The sequence below is a fragment of the Musa acuminata genome, chromosome BXJ1-1 (assembly GCF_036884655.1).
Source record: "Musa acuminata AAA Group cultivar baxijiao chromosome BXJ1-1, Cavendish_Baxijiao_AAA, whole genome shotgun sequence".
Classification (NCBI taxonomy): Eukaryota; Viridiplantae; Streptophyta; class Magnoliopsida; order Zingiberales; family Musaceae; genus Musa; species Musa acuminata.
Window position 1 is genome coordinate 3,030,033 of NC_088327.1, and position 19,576 is coordinate 3,049,608.

Below are 19,576 nucleotides of genomic sequence, written 5' to 3' on the forward strand. Positions count from 1 at the left end.
AATATATGATAAAATTACTCTTGACATCTTCAATCTAGTCTGAGCTTATCGGTTCTCCCAATTTGCTTGACTCTTCTAGCGTTAACTTTTTATCTAATATCATGTGATTTTGAATGATAATTATGATTAAAAAATATATTTGATATATTTATCTCCATCGCATATAAGTTTAGAACTAATGCTTAACTTATATATATAATATTATTATTAAAATTCAAGTGACATGTTAGGAATTGCGAGTCCGAATAGATTATTGAGCTGTAATTGACCCAAATTGATGTTGCATTGACCGGCCCAATTGGCCCCAAATCTGATTGCGGGCGATGTGATCCAATGTGACGTCCCACACGCGACCCGGAAAGAGGAGGACTCTCCGAGTCCGACCCGCACAGGCCTCGATCGATCCCCGGCCGCCGCCATCGATCACCGACCCGCTATAAGTATCTCTACGAACCAAAACCTCTTCTCAGAGAGCGAGCGCAACCATGGAGCGTTCGGCCATGGAAGGCATCTCGGAGCGCCTGGCTTCCGTCGACGGCCTCTACTTCCCCGGCGCCATGCACCGCGAAGCCCCCGACCACGCCCAGCGCAAGTCCGCCCTCCTCGATCTCCTCTCCCGCGACGCTCCCATCTTCCTCGGTATGCTTACCCCATCCCTTCCTTGCCTGTCAACGCACCGTAACCCTAGATCTCACCCTTCAGAGCGGTACGGCTCCGAGCTTACCTCCGACGAGCTCCGCGAGTTCGAGAAGTTGAATCAGGACTACGAGGTGGGATGGCACCTCAACCGGCTCCGCCGCGGCCGGAATCCCACGGCGGAGGACGACCGGACCAGGTCGGTGACGGTCAAGAATCGCCGGAGGGCCTATATGGAGCGGTTGGTTCAAGACGGGGAGTACTTCTCGGAGGATGCGATGAGGGAACGGGAACCCTATCTCCACCACGAATACCTGGGCAAGTTCCAGGACCCCGCCGGGAGGAGCCTTTCTAGGCCCGGAGAGCGGTGGTCAGAGACATTGATGCGCCGATGCGAGGAGGCCATGCTGGTGGAGAAGATCAGAGGGGAGCAACAGCGCTTGGGGGTTGATAAGAGGGAGTGGATTGGTGGTGGTGGAGAGGAGGAGGAGGAGGAGGAGGAGGAGGAGGAGGAGGAGGAGGAAGAGGAAGAGGAAGAGGAAGAGGAGGAGGAGGAAGAAGATGGTGATGATGATATGGCTTTAGAGGAACCCAAAGTTGGGGACTCACCAGAGGTATGACTTCATGTTCAAGAAATGTTATCTTGTTATTTATATTGCCTTTTTTCTTCCCTTGTGGCTGTTTCTTTTGTATTTTGTTATATTGTTTGACAAAACTGGTTCAGAATGATCTATCAAAATTGTCATTGCCAAGCAGTAAGACCGGAACGTGTTATAAAAACTGAAATACAAAATTATACGAAATTAATCTTTCAAATTGATATTCCATTGCCTAGATTAGTCTTCCCAATTGATAACATGAAAATTACACGAAATCGATCTTACTCCAGCTGATTATCTGTCTGTTGATTGCTATTCTATTTCATAAACATTAACAATTCTTTGTTGCTCCTGGGGACCAATATGTCAATTCCTTTGTGAACCAATTCTTGGTATAGATTTTGTCTCATAAATTTGAGCCAAAGAGAAAATTCTTAGTTTTTTAGTTCATGTTCTACGAGATCCTTCATTTATGTCTTCCTCTCAATAAGTTTTTCTTTGAAAGATTATCTGTCTCTATATTCTTATCTTAAATTGGATGATATCTCTGTATTTCATATGGACCAGTCATTAACTTCCACAATTTTTTATTTTTTTAATGGAAGCACTTGTTTTCATAGTCTTTTACTTTTTACCTCGATTCTGAATTTGTTCATTGGAAGAGAAGAGTTCTTAAAATGTTACTAAATCGAGCAATTGAATTCTACAAGTTATTTATCCCTTGAATATTCATGATATATTCTTTAACTAGTTTTTGGACTGTGCAAAATTCGTCCATTCAACATTCATTCTTTTGGCTGTAATGTGCATGGTGTTTGATGCAGTTGTAGCAACCCATGTAATGTTGATACATCATCTTTCTTTATGCTTTCTAAGGTTGTCCAATTCAGTGTCCAATGAGATATCAGCATACAACTTTGCAACCTTTAGTAGTCCTCAATTTTCATATCTGTGCACAAATCCTAACCCTTTGGCTGATGGACGGTGAGAAGTGCTTTGGATGTTTTGTTCTTTTCTATTTCATTCTTTTGTTTTGGTGTATCTGGAAAATATCATATTGGAAACTTATCCTGACTGGCTGAGTTATGGTCTAATCTTAGTTAGCAACTGCTTTAAGAACATCCTATGTCCTTGAAAGTGATTAAAAAAAAGAACGATATATAGGATAATTTACTTGGAATAACTCAACTCTGGACTGATCTCCAACTTCACAGATGGAAGCTGTTTAACCTGTTTATTATTTTTAACCTGGTGACAAAGGATAATGTCGGTGAGATTCTTCGCTGTTGATGTTGTAATTATTGGTACTATTTAATTTTGACTTGTTCATGCAGTCCAGTAGTCTACCTTACCTGTATGGTTTCATTAATTACATGTCTAACTCAATAAAATTACGCTGTATAATCAGTCATATGCATTTGTCTGTTCGACGTTCTTGTTATTAATAATTATGCATGTTATTCTAGAAAGTTGTTAAATTATATAATATGAGTTGTTTTGCACGCAATTAGAGCTGAACATGTGAACTGAAGAAACCAGAAAATTATACCAAACTTAGAATGTGCTGTTTAGTTTAAGTTGCAAGTTTGGCCAGTTTTGGTTTGAGATATAAGATAGATAACAAATATATTCTCTTAGGATTTGGTCTTCAAATTTATTTACCTACCACTGGAGTGGCTAGTGTACTGCACCATGTAATCCCTGAAATCCTTTTTCTCTCTTCCAGCGACCACCTTGAACTTCATTTATGGCCTTGTTCTTTTAGAGTTCCCAAGATGCTTTACGCATTTCAGATTCCTATTCTCGATTAACCTCCAATATTCAATCACTCGTACACTGCATTGGATTTGAGTAGGATCAATATACAAAACCTTATTCTTGCAAGCAGAGAGAACATTTCTGTGACTCAAATGGTGGTCAGATTGGTCCAAAGAGCAGTCCTTGCACACATGCATCACTCCCCAAATAAAGGTCCTATCCTCTTCTTCCAGGAACCTTGAGTTGAGTACCTCTGGTTTGTTGCTCATGTCTCCCTCTTTGTGGAATAGGATAAATGGATCTTGATGCCACCGGTTCCAATAACCACCTGAGGTTGAAGAAGTGGTGGCAAATTTTGAAGATGTTGATTCATATCCAACATGCTCTTCTTGTCCATCGATGCTTGTGATGTCATCAGGATCAACATGCTCTTCTTGTCCATGTATGCTTGTGATGTCATCAGGATCAACATTTGTCGCTGTCATCTCCAATGGCACCTTTGCTAGTATGCTTCACACATAATCTTTATCAATCAATTCTTCACCTTGGAACAAAGAAACTGAACAAATCCATCTTAGACCATTAGTTTGATCTTGTTTCTGTTAGTTTTGGTACTGAACACTAGAAAACCAAAGGTTTTGGTTGAGTTCAGCATTTTGGTTATAACTATACTGACTTGAATCGAGTACGCCTGTACCATGGATTCTCACATCGACACCCACACCTGACATCAAAAACATATCTATGACTTAGATGTTTATCAAACTCTTCCACTATCAAATGATAATCACATGTGAAGTATATCCTTCAATGATCCTAAAACTTCTTCGGGATTTATTTCACACTCATTACATGTATCATACTATTTTTCTTTGATTGTATCACAAAGGAATTGATATATTGGTCCCCAGGAGCAATAAATAATTGCTAATGTTTATGAAAGAGAATGACAATCAACATAAAGATAATCACTGGAGTAAGATCAATTTCATGTTATCAATTGGGAAGATTAATTTCGTGTAATTTTGTATGTCAGTTTTTATAATATGTTTCAATCTCACTGCTTAGCAATGACAATTTTGATAGATCGTTCCGAACCTGCTTCGTCAAATAATATAACAAAATACAAAAGAAAGAGTCACAAGGGAAGAAAGAAGGCAATATAAGTAGCCAAGATATCATTTCTTGAACATGAAGTGGTGAGTCCCCAAATTTGGGTTCCTCTAAAACCATATCATCATCACCATCTTCTTCTTTTTCTTCTTCCTCCTCTTCTTCACCACCACCATCCCACTCCTCGCCCCCAACTTTGTGCCTATTTTACACTCATTGCATGTATCATACTATTCTTCTGTGTCTCTGCATCTCCATTCTGTCTCCTCGACAAATTGGATACTTGCACACAGAGTCATTGACTAGTTGTATACAAGATTCTCGAGTCTAGATCCTTGCAGTTTTAACCCATAGAAGTGGTCATGTTTATAGGTGGTGATTTGTGTACTTGGTTCTCGATTTTTCAGTAACCATTGATGCTCTGATGCGAGAATCAAGTTGGGTTACATATCAAGCATAGTTCATCATGTTTCTGTGTTCTCTATTCTTCTATTCGATGCCTCATAACCAAGCCACCTAACGTTCACATGTGATTCTGGTAACACTATTCTTGCAATAACTTAATCGACAAAATCCAACTAGAAATACCAAAGTACAAAACCAGTCAAATTTTAAAAGTGAATACTGATTCCGGTTAGCATACACATGTTGATAGGTGTTCATATATATTTTTATATATGTTTGTGTGTGTGTGCAGTCGATATATATATATATATATACATACATACTCGGGTAGTTGATTGCCTATAGAGATGTTGCTAGGTTATCTTCAATATTTGTTTGGTTTTCAATGTTCACATGCCATCCTTGCATGTACTAGCTTGTAGATTGTTATTCCGGAACCCCATCAACGCCTCATTTGCCATCATGATGAAAGAATGTAAATGGGGCTTGCTTTGGTCAAGTTTATATATAGTTCTCATAAAGAAGCTATTATATGAATTGCCATGAATTGGTCTTTCTAATACTCCCTCGGTGCAGATGCTTAACCCAGACGCCCATGACACTTGTGCGAGCGCTGCTGCTGCAGCAGGGCCCTTGGAGCAAACACCGTCCGCGGAAGAGATGCAAGATCTACTGGAACAGTTCACTCATGTAATGCAGCAGAAGTTTCTGGCGGGAGAGGATACTGCTTATATCGATTATTCTCTGATAGACAAAGACGAGAGATTGGACGATCACTGGCTCCGGGAAGCTAATTACGATGCCGAGGAGAAATATTTTGAGGAAGACTAGTGGTTGGTGATCGGCCATCCAGTATCCATCCATGAACAGTTAAACACAACAGATACGCCACTCATCTCTTTGTCAACTTTTAGATTGGAGATCTCTTCTGTATTCGACTTTAGGCTCTCTGTTGTATATACAAAAGCACCATCCATAGTTGTTATTTTTTGTATATATGGTGGGAAGCGATCCTATGGAGCTGAAGCAAAGAGGCTGTGGCGAGATCTGATTTGGTAAGATCAGAATTAGTTTTGGAATTAATTATTTCCACTGTTTTAATTATCAATCTCTTACTACGGTAGTATTTGTGCATTACTCGTGGAGTAAGAAGACTGCTGCAGGCCGCATGACCAGCCCAAACCCAACCCCAAGATTACAACGCAGGGCAAGGAGATAAGCCAACGTGGCACTCGTAACCCTTCTCCCTTATCTTCTCCCTCGATGTTCTCGGAAGCCAAGACCACCACTTGGACTTCCCTTATCCTTTGCCTCCCTGCAACGGTCACTCTCTCCCTGCTTCGTCCCTGTGTCCAAACACTCGTCCCAAACCAGCAGAGACTAGTGGTAAGTCCGGTGCAGACCGAGGCAGCGCCATGATGGCTTGTTCTTCTCTCCTGACCGCACCCACCTCCAAGCCAACGCCACCGCTCGCCTCCCTTTCCTCCCGGCCTGTTGCCTCTTCATCTTTATCCCCGCCCACCGCCACATCCGGCGCTTCCCCGGGCGGCAGCCGAGCCATGACGGGCCGTCGGGAACTGGCGTTGGCCCTGTCGACCTCGGCGACGTTGCTGCTCCTTCCGGCAGCCCCCCCGGCGCTCGCCACGTCGGACGAGGAGTACGTGAGGGAGACGGCGGAGGTGATCAACAAGGTGCGCACCACCGTCGGCATGGACAAGAAGGACCCGAACGTGGCGGTGGCCGTGGCGGAGCTGCGGGAAGCGTCCAACACCTGGGTGGCCAAGTACAGGAGGGAGAAGGCCCTGCTGGGGCGCGTCTCTTTCAGGGACATGTACTCCGCCCTCAACGCCGTCTCCGGCCACTACATAAGCTTCGGCCCCACGGCGCCCATTCCCGCCAAGCGCAAGGCCCGCATCTTGGAGGAGGTGGACACCGCCGAGAAGGCTCTTCTCCGTGGGAGGTAGGCGTGTAGGCCTACTACTTCATCATCTCTGTGTCCAGTTTTTGCTTTAACTGAGATGCATTGTATTCGGGTCGCTCGTTGCATTGATATACTTGGACGTATGTCAACTCATATTTCTGTAACCGGTTGAAAAGCTAATGCTGCTGTTGCTGCTGCTTCATTTCTTCTTCACCTTCAATAGTCTTTTGCTGAAAGCAGAAGGATTTCAATTGCTTGGGTCTATGTAGTGAGACGCCCTGTAGAATTCTTGTTCGCTTGTATAGAACACACATTTCTTTCTGGAGATTAAAATCAATAATAAAAGATAGATAAAACCCAAAGAAATGTGGCTATACATAATAAACCATGTGAGCTGATTGCAATCAAGAATATATTAAGTATCATCAATAAATTTGTAAATAATTCTCAGAAATCTTTTAAAAAAATATATATCTTTAATATGCTATGTGATTCTAATTAATATAATTTCATTTGATTTAATATGTTAAGATGATGCTCGATTGTAGATACCAACCTTCGATCTAGAGATATCAACCTTGGATCTAGAGATATCAAAAGAATGGGCAAGATGGGGAATACTTCTCTCGTCCCGATCCCATTCACTAGAATAGGGGCGAGGAACTCACGGGTTCTTCATATCATTCTAATTAATTTTATTTATTTTTTTAAATTAAATTTATTATCAAACCTAATTAATGATATTAAAATTTATACATAGCAAATAATAAATATATTCAATATAAATAAAAATAAAACTATCATAACCCACGTGAGATGCAAGGAAAGATAGAGGAAGATCGAAGAAAGGCACGAGGGGAGGGGCAGGGGACTACAAGGTGAGTAGGGATAACTACGACAAGAGGGTAGGTGGTTGTAACCACTACGATGAGAGGGCAGGGGTGCTGTGATGAAGGGAGAAACCGAGAAGAGGTAAGAGGGAGAAGAGATTATACGTCGGGAAGAAGAGGTGAAAGAGAGAAGAATGTCGAGGAATCGTTGCCCATTGTTCGATCACCGGAGTAATCATCATTTGTTGGTGAAGAGAGGGCCAATGAACATAAAAGTCAAACAACTACCGTGGCACCATCTATACAATTAGGGATTGGGTGTGCGCAATGCATGAGGTTGCAGGGAGGAGTTATTACTATTGAATGAGGAGATATTTCATTTGATTCAATTGAACTAAATTTTTTTAATTGAATCATAATCAATTCCCTAATCTAATTTGAATAATAAAAATTTATAATATCTAATGTTTGAGCCTAATTACTCATCCATGTATTAACGCGCAAGTATAGATATAAGGTGGGGAGTGCTCTACTTGTCCCTGTCTCCTATTTATGTGAATAATACGTGGGTATTATTGACATCCCTATTTGGATCTCACCAAGGTGAATAAGAACGTTTGATTTAATTTATTTTTCATCAATATTGTGAGTAGTTTTTCACATAATCATATTAATGTCTTCGATTTTTTTTATCTCTAATTTTTTATCTCTAGGATTTTCTGTTTGATCCTCTAATTCTCTTGATATATCTTTTAAAGATCTAATTTGACCAAAAACATCAAACCTTTTTTTGGATAAAATATTAGTAGACTCAAGACTTCAATCCCAACTCCGATAGGAACTACAATCTTGACTGAAAATTTTAAACAAAAATCACATCTAATCATAATATTAAATTTAATATCCCAACAAAAGTTCCACCCGTCGCAAAACCTCCATGCACTTTATGCCCACGGAACAAGCTACCGTGAGACTTGCACCAAGCCAACCACGCAACAAGCTACGGTAAGGCTTGCGGTAATCCAACCCTGAATAATACCACGCGTTCTCACTGTTATTACAGACGAGAGGCAATCCCACCGTTGAAACTCTTACTTAGATAAGAAAAATGACCAAACTATATACCATGAAGATGTAAAAATGATCAACCAGAAGTACTGTCGAAGAAAAGATAAAAGAAGAAATCCTCTAAGCTCAGTATGGGATTAAAAAAAAAAAAAAAAGGGAAATGGAAGAACTATCTTGATGATGAACAATTATATTGGCAGTATGTACACAATCATATATCCATTATGGTGAGAGAGAGAGAGAGAGAGAGAGAGAGAGAGATGGAAATCTTTCAACTTCAGCAACATAATATACAATGCATGCCACGAAATTACTACATCCAATGGTATATGATTCATTGCAGTTCCTTTTACTGATGAACTCTTCATCTCTAACAGCTACCCTGAAACCCGCAGCCATGGTTGAGAAGGAAACATTAACCTTTCTTAGCTCTTCATAAGAAGCTTGAGAAGTGTCGGTGAAGGATCCATAATATGTAACACAAGTATGGTGAAGATGGCAACGTTTAGAGCTCCTGCCAATCTTGATCTCCTCTTAAAGGGGCCTTCATCACTTAGAACTTCTGAGGATTTCTTACACCAGATGGACTGGGAACATTGGAACTCATGCTTGCAGTTCTTAGGAGCTTACGAAATTCAGACAAGCTAATCTTGCCATCTTTGTCGATATCAGCTTCCTCCAGTAATGGTTCAATAGAACCCTTCAATCCTGTATGCTGCAATAAAACACAGATTGCCAATTAGAAATTGTTGCTGATTACGATATTAGTCTATTCCATAGACAATCTGTAGACTACTTCTAGTAAGAAAAAAAGCTTCATATGGCATAGTGAAAGAATTTCTAGAGTTTAAAATGTTAATGGTGGTACAATATCATATTTTGGCTTATTGTTTCAACATTAAGACATGGAGAAGATGGAACCATGCCTAGTGTACTTAAGATTTTTCTTTCTTTTGATGAGACTACATGGGTCAAATGTTTAGGGACTACCACCAGATGGATTTGAACCTAAAACCACTTTCAAGTTGAACCAACTAATGGGACTTTGCCTGGTTGGCAAAATAATTGTTTTTCTGGAGAATTCTACGAAACTCTAGACACAGATTAGGCCAACCAAAATTTACCATTCTAAGTTCCTCCGGTGTAATGTATCCATCTCTATCCACATCAAATTTTTCAAAAGCTGCTTTACAACGTGAACGCCATTTCTCAGAATCATGCTCCTCCATCTGATGCACATGCAAAGTTGCTGCAACAAATTCAGTGAAGTCAACAAGTCCATCGGTGTTGCTATCAATCTGCAGAGTAACATGAAGTATCAGTCCATCCGTTAACACATATTAGCATATACGATATTGAAGCAGAGACAACTACAGAATTAATTAGCACACGAAGGTAATCAATATTTATTGGTCTGAAACATTGTACAAAATCTTGAATCTTCTTACTACCATCAATGTATGAAAATGTAAATTTCAAATTGAGAACCCCCAGTATTAACCAGTATAAATTTGTTTTAACATCTTTCATTTTGGGTTTTCATTTGTATTTATCTTTTCACAGAACACAAACATTGGCAAGGGAATTAGCAAATAGCACAGTATTCATATATATATATATATATATATATATATATATATATATATGTATGTATATATATTTATGTATGTATGTATGTATGTATGTATGTATGGATATATATTAAAACTTACAGCTTGAAGAATGTCAAGGTCACGAGGTCCCTTTAATCTCCAGGGGATATCCTTGGCAAGAGCCTGCTCAAACGAACATAGTCAAGACATTTAACATGAAAGAAAGTTTATCTACATTTTTTTCTTTTGCAAAAGTTTATCTAAAATTTTAGAAAAAACAAAATCCAGAGTAAAACAAAAGAAACATATTACCGCTGCAGTGCTCCTTAAATGCTACCCAACCAAAAGGATCTAAATGATAGGAATATAAAGATATACATTAAAATGATTTAAATGCTACCCAACTTAACTACAAAAGTCCAAAAATGGGATATGTGTTGAAACTGAAGAGAAAGCACAATTCCAAACAAGCAACTAATACTCAAAATTGTTGTCCAGCAGTAGGAGATTCCCATAATGGTGCATTGACATAAGAGTTTTAGCCCTTAAATCTTCTTTGGTAAGCACATGCTGATTTATAGACACCAAACTAATGGTTATTACTCCTTTTAACAGGAAGTTTTTGCAGAAGTTGACTAACATCACAAGATGCTACAATTAAATTGACCACAAAAATAGGGTATGAACAAAGTCTTCTTCAGAATCCATTGATTAAAACATCTATGATCCAAATTCACATCCATTGCAACAAGTTGTTGCCCCTCAGAAATCCTTGAAACCTAGGTTCTCAATGAAACTTGGATAAAGCAATCCTAAAATTAGCAAGCACGCCAGAAGAGTTGCATAAAGCAAAAAAAGAAAGTTAAAGAATGAAAAAAGAAATGTGTTTGGCAAGTTACACAGAGAAATTTTCAAGAAAAAGCTAAATTTTGTCATTCCAGCACCAGAATCACAACACTCCTAAAGAAGTATTTTAAGAAGACCAACCTGTCTCATTTCATCAAGGCTTATTGAGCCACTTTTATCAATGTCAATTGCTTGAAACTGGTCCTTAAGATCTGCTAGCTCATCTTCATCAAGAGTGCTTGCTATTGCCTGCTTAAAAAATGAATTAGGTTATAAAAGAATTTTTTTCGAAAATAATATCAAAGTATAACTCCTTGTGCAATATTGTTTACCCTCAGTGCAAACTGCTTTAGACGGCTATACTTTACGAACTTTCGCATATTTGCTAGAACTGAGATATCCAATGGTATCTCTGATGCATTGCCCCCTTCTCTCACCCATGGATGGGCTGCAGAGATGCACATCAATCAGAAGGCAATTTATTAGTGAATGTAACTGAATGATGATAACTTATAGAAGATTCCGTTAACTAGGGGATAGATTGTTCATAATAACTGCAGTTGAGAAACTTAACAACAATGCAGCAAGATCAAGCATCAATGTTGAAATGTTTTCCTTTATAATTGAAAAAAGCATGGAGAGTGACACTAAAGCACTGACATCAGGGACTGAAGGTGGAACACATACATAAAGCTTGAGCAGCAGTCAGTCTCACACGAGGATCCTTTACTAATAACTTCTTAACGAATTCCTTGGCACTGTTGCTTATTGTAGGCCATGGTTTCCGTCGAAAATCAGGTTTGTTTCTTAGCACCTGCGAACCAGCAACAAATATACTTATATTTTCTGCAAATAGAAAGGAAAAAAATATTTTATGCTAAAAATGGAAAAGAAAAAGATATGCTGCAAAAGGACATACATAACCTTTTAGTTATTCCTATATAGACCTACAGAAATATGCTGGCATAAAAAGTACTCTATCAACTAGGGTAATTTCCATTACACTTAAGTAAAAGAGGATGAAAAATGAATTTCATTTCCAAAAATGTACTTATAACCAAGTGGATCATGAATTTTTTATTCATTTTACCAAGGTTCCCAAGCTGTTCTCTCAAAAATAAGATGCTTGTTCGATATCCATTCAAATTTCACCAAACAAGGCCAAAGGAAAGAAAAAGGATAACACATGGCATATGACTTGTGGGTCCCAAATTTGTTGTGTGCCTTGGAATTGTATTAGGTGTCTTGGATCTCCTTTGTCATAAAGGACAAGTAGAAAATCTACTAACAGCTTTGTTTGGTTGTTTTTCCATGTTCTAAAAGATCATAGTCTTTAAAAAAAGTGGCTGATCAAGTTTTAATCTCCAACACATTTTGCTGGACATGAACTTTTGGACTTCAATGAAGGATTTACATGATCCAATTCTAATATGGGCATCTCAATCTTGAAATCATCCAATCTTCAAGCATCAATGAACTCTGTTAATCAAATCTCCTTGATTTGAGGAGCTCTTTTCTTTAGGATAATTCTGCTCCAACAATACTGATTTCTCTTGGGATGCCCCTCAAGGCCTAATAGAGGCCTGGTTTATGGTCTTCCTCCAGGAACTATTTAAAGGGGCTAATGCTTCAATACAATACCACATTTTCATGATACCATGAGACAATGACCCAACCAAGAAAATTTTGCATCATGCCTTTTGTCAGTGATTTAAGAAACAAAGATATTTTTCCTCCACAATGACTAATTTAAACAATTTTTTTCAATAACATAGTATACACACTTAATAGCTCACACTTAGAAGACTTTTGAGATCAAGTTTTTCGACCCTTTGCTGTATAATAACCATCACACAAGTATCATAAATACAAGTGGAGAAGGATCATATAATCCACACTGGACTATAAAATAAGCAATATTCACAAAGTTCATAATTGACCAGAAACAACTCATATCAATTTAATCCTTTAAGGAAGAAAATTTTTGAACAAATGCATAGACATAACTTAATGAGCCTATCCCTATGAAATTTGAATCATAATGCTTTTAACATAGGAAAAATTTTCCAGAGTCATGTGACAACAGTACAGTCCTTAAGAGAATCAGGTATGCAATAGTTTTAATAAATAAAAATTTTGGGAAATATTAGCACACTTATCTATTATAACCTTACAAATCAAAATGCAAATTTACCTCTTTAAATATCCCATCCTCAGTTCTGTCCCAAAATGGACGTCTCCCACAAAGAAGAATATAAGTGATCACCCCTATGCTCCAAACATCTGATTCAGGGCCAGATTTCCGTTTTAAAACCTCAGGAGCAACATAATATGCGCTACCAACAATATCATGGAATTTCTTCCCTGCAACAAGCCATTGTAAATTTCTCAAGAACTCTTTTAACAAAATATTTAGTATTGAAACTTTAAGACTAACTTTCACTAAGATTGAACAGGACCATCATAAAACAAACCTGGTTTTATAAAATCAGACAAGCCAAAATCTGTTGCCTTTAGAGGTGAGTCTTCTTTACTCGATTTGAAAAGAAAGTTCTGCAGATACATGTACAGTGCTTTCAAAGTTGAACACCCAGAGAACTTCACTAGGTTTTTAAAAGGAAATTTAGAAATCCTGTTAGATTCATTCAGATTTTACCTCAGGCTTCATGTCTCGATGTACCAAACCATGCAAATGACACTCAGCTGCAACTTTAAGCATCTGCCGTACTACTATTGCAGCATCTTTCTCAGTGTAATGACTATCCTTTCTGGGAAGATAACATCAATTTAGAAACAGTTTTTATTTTTCCAAGTTTTACTACAGCTGGAGAAGTGAATACTCGGAGCTTAAAAGAGATGATGAATATATTAAAAAATGACAGCCAAATATGTTCAAAGACTCATATTATAGCCATCACACATGATTTATTCAACACTAATTGTTTTTTAATTCTCAGAGAAGATAAATGGGAAGTATCAAAGCCTTAACTTTCACAATGCTAAGAGATCTTACTTGGCTAATATCCTATCCAATAATTCCCCTCCCTCGCATAACCTGATAAAGTGATAGAAAACAAACATGATATCAATATCAAAGAAAGCATATTCAGTCACAAGTTTGACTACAGAACAAATTAACCAGAATAAATTTGTGAATTAGCTTTTATATGATTGGGTCTAATGTCTCAAATTTCAACATAAAGTTTGAATGAGGATGTTGGAACAGATAATATTACCAAGAACTAGGCATACAAATCAAATCCAACAAATTAATCCTATCATTTCTGATATAATAACCAGATTTTTTAGAAAGCGTATTCTGACATTTAGGAGAAATATCAGGAGCATATTCAATCTAAAAGAATGAATATCAGGTTTAAAATAAAAGGTCGACAAAAACAAAAGGACAAGATCAGACCTGGCATTTGGTGATCCTTCATGATAATTTAAAGATAAGTGAACATGTCAGTTCCTTGCTATTAATCAAAGATAAGAAAATGCCATCCATCTATGTTGACTAGACATGTTATAAATCCTTAAAATTGTCAAAAAGAAAGAACATCATCGATCTTTATTTCATTATTCACACTGATAATTGTGTTCAACAGAAAAAAGGGAAAGTTTGCAACTTAAAATGAATTGAGAGTTGAATATTGTATTGCAATAATTCCACATGCTACTAAATAAAACACAATAGAGAAACTTACTCCATAACTATATACACATAGGAATCATCTTCAAATGCATTATGGAAATTGACAACGTTTTCATGGCCTTTCAGGGCTTGCAGTATCTTCACTTCCCTCTTGACATCTTCGACAGCAATAGGAAGGACCATCTACAAGAAAAGAAAGTAAAGTTCACACAAATACCATCCATTAAAGATGTGAGCATTACATGTAGAAGGAGGACACCATATAATGCTTAATGGCCTGTACTCACAGAGCTAATATGTGGTTATTAAGGAATCGTGCATATCACTTTTTTCAATTACAAACAAAAAAATAAAAATTTTGTTTTAGTTTATTGTTAAGTTTTCCAAATAAAATAAGTTTAGTAGAAAAATTAGATGATGAAAAAAGTTTTGATTTGACATTTTGGTCTTATTCAATGTAATTGTTTATAACATTTGCTATCACTCAGCGATTTTTTCACTTGGCACATATTGGAAATTTTGCAGGATAGGAGGTACCAAACACAAGTTAAGAACTGAAAAGCAGATTAGTTGTTAAAAAGCTGTAGTAGGTAATATCTAACAGTGGTTGCTGGACTGGTAAGAAACCCAAGGCACAAGAATAGAAAGGACAGAGAGTGAAATATAAATATAAATATAAATATATATATGCATATACATATACATATATATACATACACACATATATATATACACATATACATATATATAAATATACATATAAATTACATATACATGTACACATATATATATATATATATATATATATATAGAGAGAGAGAGAGAGAGAGAGAGAGAGAGAGAGAGAGAGAGATGTTGGCCTTCAACTTGACATTGTCCATTCTTCCAATAGACCTCTTCAACATTCTTCACCATTTCCAGAATTTTTCATGAAGGGATTTTGTAGACGCACTGCTTCACAAGGTCTTCTTGTTCAACAGCGAGAAGTTCAGTATTAGAAAGAAGTCTGAGGCTTACATTGAACTCCCAGAAACATCTTTCAAGCTCATGAGAACAGTCAAGAACAAAAATGATTCTCTGAAATAATGATTTTTTACCAAGAGTATTCACACATTAAACTCAAGAAATTTGATTTTCAAGATAGATCATTTTACAATATATAAATGGAAATTGATCATGGGAAATGCTCTTGAAGTTGACTTTAAATAGATCAAGGAAGCCTCTAGTTATTGTTAGTTTGTAGTGGCTAGAACATTGATCAACTAATCAGGTAGCAATCACTGAGTGGGACTGAAAATAAACAATGATCAATTACAGAACTTCAAAGTTAACAACTGAAGAGGTGTTGACTGTTGACCTCAAGGTTTCATTGTTTTACTTACAGCAAACTCATTGATCGTTTGTAACTAATGAGCACATATAAGCGTGCTTTAGTCTCAACTAAAGAAATAATAGTGGCATAAATCTCAGGAAGAATCTAAGAAAGATGTGCTTAAAAGGATAATTTGATTATCTGTATTGGTCATCCTATTCCTTATCTTCTACAGATCTTAAAAATTCAACAAAGAGAAACTTTGCATTATGGTTTGACCAGCACATTTAATTTAGAAGCTATGCATTTGAAGATCTTAAACATGTAAATCCATGACTTAGTTTACATGATAATTCATAGAAAAAACAACAAGAAAGTCAAATCTAGTTTTGCAGCACTAAAAGATATTCAAATTTATCGACATGGACTAGGAGATTCTCCAATTGATCCTTAATCCTTGTAAAATCATCCAATAAGGTCTATTGTGCTGCTCATCTGCAACTCATCACAGCTTCTGATGCCATTTTCATGAACTTAACCATTAAAATCCATTCATAATCTCGACATGGCACATTCAATGATGTTAGTTGACTACTTTATAGAACATTCATCACCCTGTACAATAGACACTTAACGATTAAAATCCATTTACAATTCCAACCTTGCACAAAAAATATGATTGAACACCCTACTAAAACACTTAAGAACCTGTTAAATACTTACAATCAGTTGTTTGTTTTGGCCATTTGAATTAATTAAGCAATGTAAAGTAGTTTTAATAGTCATATCTAGATACATCTGCCTGTTATGAGTCAGATATTCGAGATGAGTAATAGCATATGCTCATGACACTTATTAACAATTTTCTTCCAACAGCTCCATGAAAATTCATGTCACACATTCATGGATTTTTGATGCTTTACTCATCCTAAAATCAAATGACCTTTAACTGGTTATTAACATGTCTTAAAAATCTTGGATTGTGATAAAAGCATATGGTCTAAAGACTCTAAACACTGAAGCAGACCCACGAAAGTGATATCACCTTGAAAGGAATCTACCGTATGGCAATGTTGACATAGTAATAATCTCATGTTAGTTTCTGAACTCAAGGCCAAAAATGTCAACCAAATGGTTTATTGGCTGCTGATAATGATGAGAGATCACATATTAATTTCATCCTGCTAGCCTATATTCCCCAAATTTAATCTTCATTCACATGATCTACAACAATGTTAAAGCACTTTTGAAAATTTTCTAGAAGATTGTAAATATAAAACTAAGATAAATTGGTATAATATAAATTACAAAAACTATTGTCGAATGATATTATTCATTGTTTATCAGGCATAAACAGGACATTTCTCCAACATCAAATCCAACTGTTATTAAGGTTCCAGGTATTAATCCCTCTCTCTCTCCCACCCTTCTCCCACCAGTATGGACTAAAAGGTACACCAAAGTTATTGTCCAATCAATACATTAATTAATATCTGTTTCAGATATTAATAGTGATTTCTCCAACTTCATCATCCAAGTGTTGATAATAAGAAATGCTTACCCTGCTAAATCTCTCCCTCCCCCCAAAACCATTTTGTGATTCTCGAGTCTTGATGGTTTTAATGAGAATACAAATATACTCTGGAGCTTGAATGTTCGTTACAACATGAAGGGCCATCTCTTGGGCGAAGTTGAAAAAAGAAGTGGCTGGCTTGTTACCAGTTCAGGAACTCCTAAATTCATGATAAACCCATGATAATTGAAGTTAACTGTATAACAGAGCTCCCACATGCCTGGTTCGATGACTTTTTTTTTCATTTAAGACCTAAGTTTCAATCCTGCTGAATGGAAAACTAACCAAAGGCTATATTCATATCAACTATTTCTTCAGGTTATCCTACAGAGTGCTAAATAAAGTCCTACCATTTCAGATGATTATAAACTTGCTAAGGGTCCAGGTTATCGAGTTCTTTTCTTTTGTTCTCAAACTGATTGAGTGAATCAATCGCACAAAAAGCTCACAGAGATAAGGTACAAGCCCTTCTAGAGCTAATTCTTTTGCTTATCACCAACAAATTTATTCTACAAAGTCAAATGGTTGTATACCTCTTGCAGCTCCAACATGCACTTAACCTGTCCTAAAATGAAGTGTGGTAGCAGTGATGAAATAGAACGCATTAATCAACATCAGAAATTTCAAAGTAACAACTTTTGTCCCAACAAATCTTGTCTCTACTTAATCTACCTTAATCCACATCAATTCCTTAGGCCAGCTAAAGAAAAACTTCCACATCTATCAACATATGCGGTTGCAGAATTACCTTATATTTGTCTACCAACAAATCTTCTGAACTAAAAAACTGTACACCCTATCTTGTGTATGCATCCTTAAAAATTTTAGTCTCAAATTGCAAACTCAGCGAAACAAAATCAAGCATATGCGGTTGCAGAATTACCTTATTTTTGTCTATTCTCTTCACCGCCACCCGTTCTCCGGTAGCGTTCTCGGTGGCAACAAACGTATACCCAAACTGCCCATGCCCGAGCAACTTCCCAACGGAATACCGGCTGTCGAAATCCTTGGCATATCCGAAATCGGTCCTCCTGCCGCACGGCACGAGCCCACTCGACCGCCGTTTGGATCCTCTGTCCTTCTGCTGCGGCTGCGTCGTCGGCGCCTTATTCTTCTGCTCAGGCTGTAGCTGCTGCTTCCGTGACGACCTGGTGCCGGCGCTGCTGGTGCCGCCTCTTATTTTGGCGTCCGCGGAAAAGCACGCGCCCATTCTTTCCTGCCCTGGGGAGTATAGCTGATAAGATTACCATCAACGAATCAAGGTAGGAGTCGACGATGATGCCTTATAAAGGAGGTTTGTTGCTCGGATGATGATTGGAGAAGGGGGAGGGAAGGGTGGAGGAAGATGGGGGGAAGGAAAGGGGTAGAGGTGGTCAAAGGACGATACTGATTGAAGGTAGCACCTCCATCAGCCACCCTTTTCACTCTCTCCCCCTCTCTCTCTCTCTCTCTCTCTCTCTCTCTCTCTCTCCCCCCTCCTCCTCCTGTAATTGGATCTTCAAAGAAATCAAATGGATTTGGAGGAATTGGAATTGGAATTGGATCTTTTGATCTCCCCCTGTTGGTTTCACTTCCCTTCTTTTGTGGTTAGTTGGTTGGTTTATTCTTGGCATCCTCTCTTGTTATGTTAGTTGGACCTTTTCTCTCTCCTCGGTCACCGTTTTGACTCTTAGCCACGTGTACCATCATTTGATTAGGCGACCCGCCTGGGCCCATCTTCGCTTCCAACCATAGGAAAGGTGCAGCGACAAGTTCGAAAACCACAGGTAGGTAAAGCATCGCCGTGGAACAATTTTCCCGTGCCTTTTGCTGCCCAATTGAAGGGGCGTTTACAATGTGAAATTGCCGTCAGTCTTATCCCAGCCCATGCCAAAATGAGGCCTGTTCAATCCCAATGGATCACTGTGAAGAAAATTCTGGAGAGCTGTAACCTTAGTTAGATAAAAATATGTGCACCTAATGAAAATTACAGATATCATACACGTAGTCTTATTGGAGTAAGGGATTAAAGGGTGTGGTCACTTTGTCAACGTCAAAGAAACTCCCTAATACGAATAAGATCGAGTCAATTGCAATAGCGAGCTCGACGTTCCCAACACGCGGTTTGACGCAGTCGACGTCGGACTCTTAATACGACGTGGTGATATTTGTGGACCAAGAAGCGAGTTGGTGTTTGTCATGGGGTGGATTCCAAGCAGTGGGGGGGATGCGAGTCTCGACTGTATTAGAATACTATGTATCGAATCATGGACTACACGTCTGACTCCA

General features: G+C 37.9%; 3 protein-coding genes across 3 annotated transcripts; 2 read left to right on the plus strand and 1 right to left on the minus strand.

The window, feature by feature from the left end:
- The first annotated feature begins 379 nt into the window (after positions 1 to 379).
- LOC103978294 (uncharacterized) lies at positions 380 to 5,509 on the plus strand. Its single transcript, XM_018827013.2, has 3 exons — positions 380 to 639; positions 703 to 1,250; positions 5,088 to 5,509. The coding sequence occupies exons 1-3, from the start codon at positions 486 to 488 to the stop codon at positions 5,340 to 5,342; spliced, it is 957 nt and encodes a 318-aa protein (XP_018682558.2). The 5' UTR covers positions 380 to 485; the 3' UTR covers positions 5,343 to 5,509.
- Positions 5,421 to 6,634, plus strand: LOC103978303 (photosystem II repair protein PSB27-H1, chloroplastic). Its single transcript, XM_065100325.1, has 2 exons — positions 5,421 to 5,566; positions 5,665 to 6,634. The coding sequence occupies exon 2, from the start codon at positions 5,927 to 5,929 to the stop codon at positions 6,473 to 6,475; it is 549 nt and encodes a 182-aa protein (XP_064956397.1). The 5' UTR covers positions 5,421 to 5,566; positions 5,665 to 5,926; the 3' UTR covers positions 6,476 to 6,634.
- A 1,857-nt stretch (positions 6,635 to 8,491) lies between these two features.
- Positions 8,492 to 18,850, minus strand: LOC135608005 (calcium-dependent protein kinase 4-like). The gene is made up of 12 exons (XM_065100410.1): positions 18,192 to 18,850; positions 14,476 to 14,606; positions 13,782 to 13,823; positions 13,425 to 13,536; positions 13,243 to 13,321; positions 12,963 to 13,132; positions 11,456 to 11,582; positions 11,101 to 11,216; positions 10,910 to 11,017; positions 10,043 to 10,105; positions 9,455 to 9,628; positions 8,492 to 9,045 (listed from the first exon to the last, which is right to left on the minus strand). Exons 1-12 carry the CDS (start codon positions 18,516 to 18,518, stop codon positions 8,884 to 8,886), a joined length of 1,611 nt encoding a protein of 536 aa, XP_064956482.1. The 5' UTR covers positions 18,519 to 18,850; the 3' UTR covers positions 8,492 to 8,883.
- Positions 18,851 to 19,576: the final 726 nt, after the last annotated feature.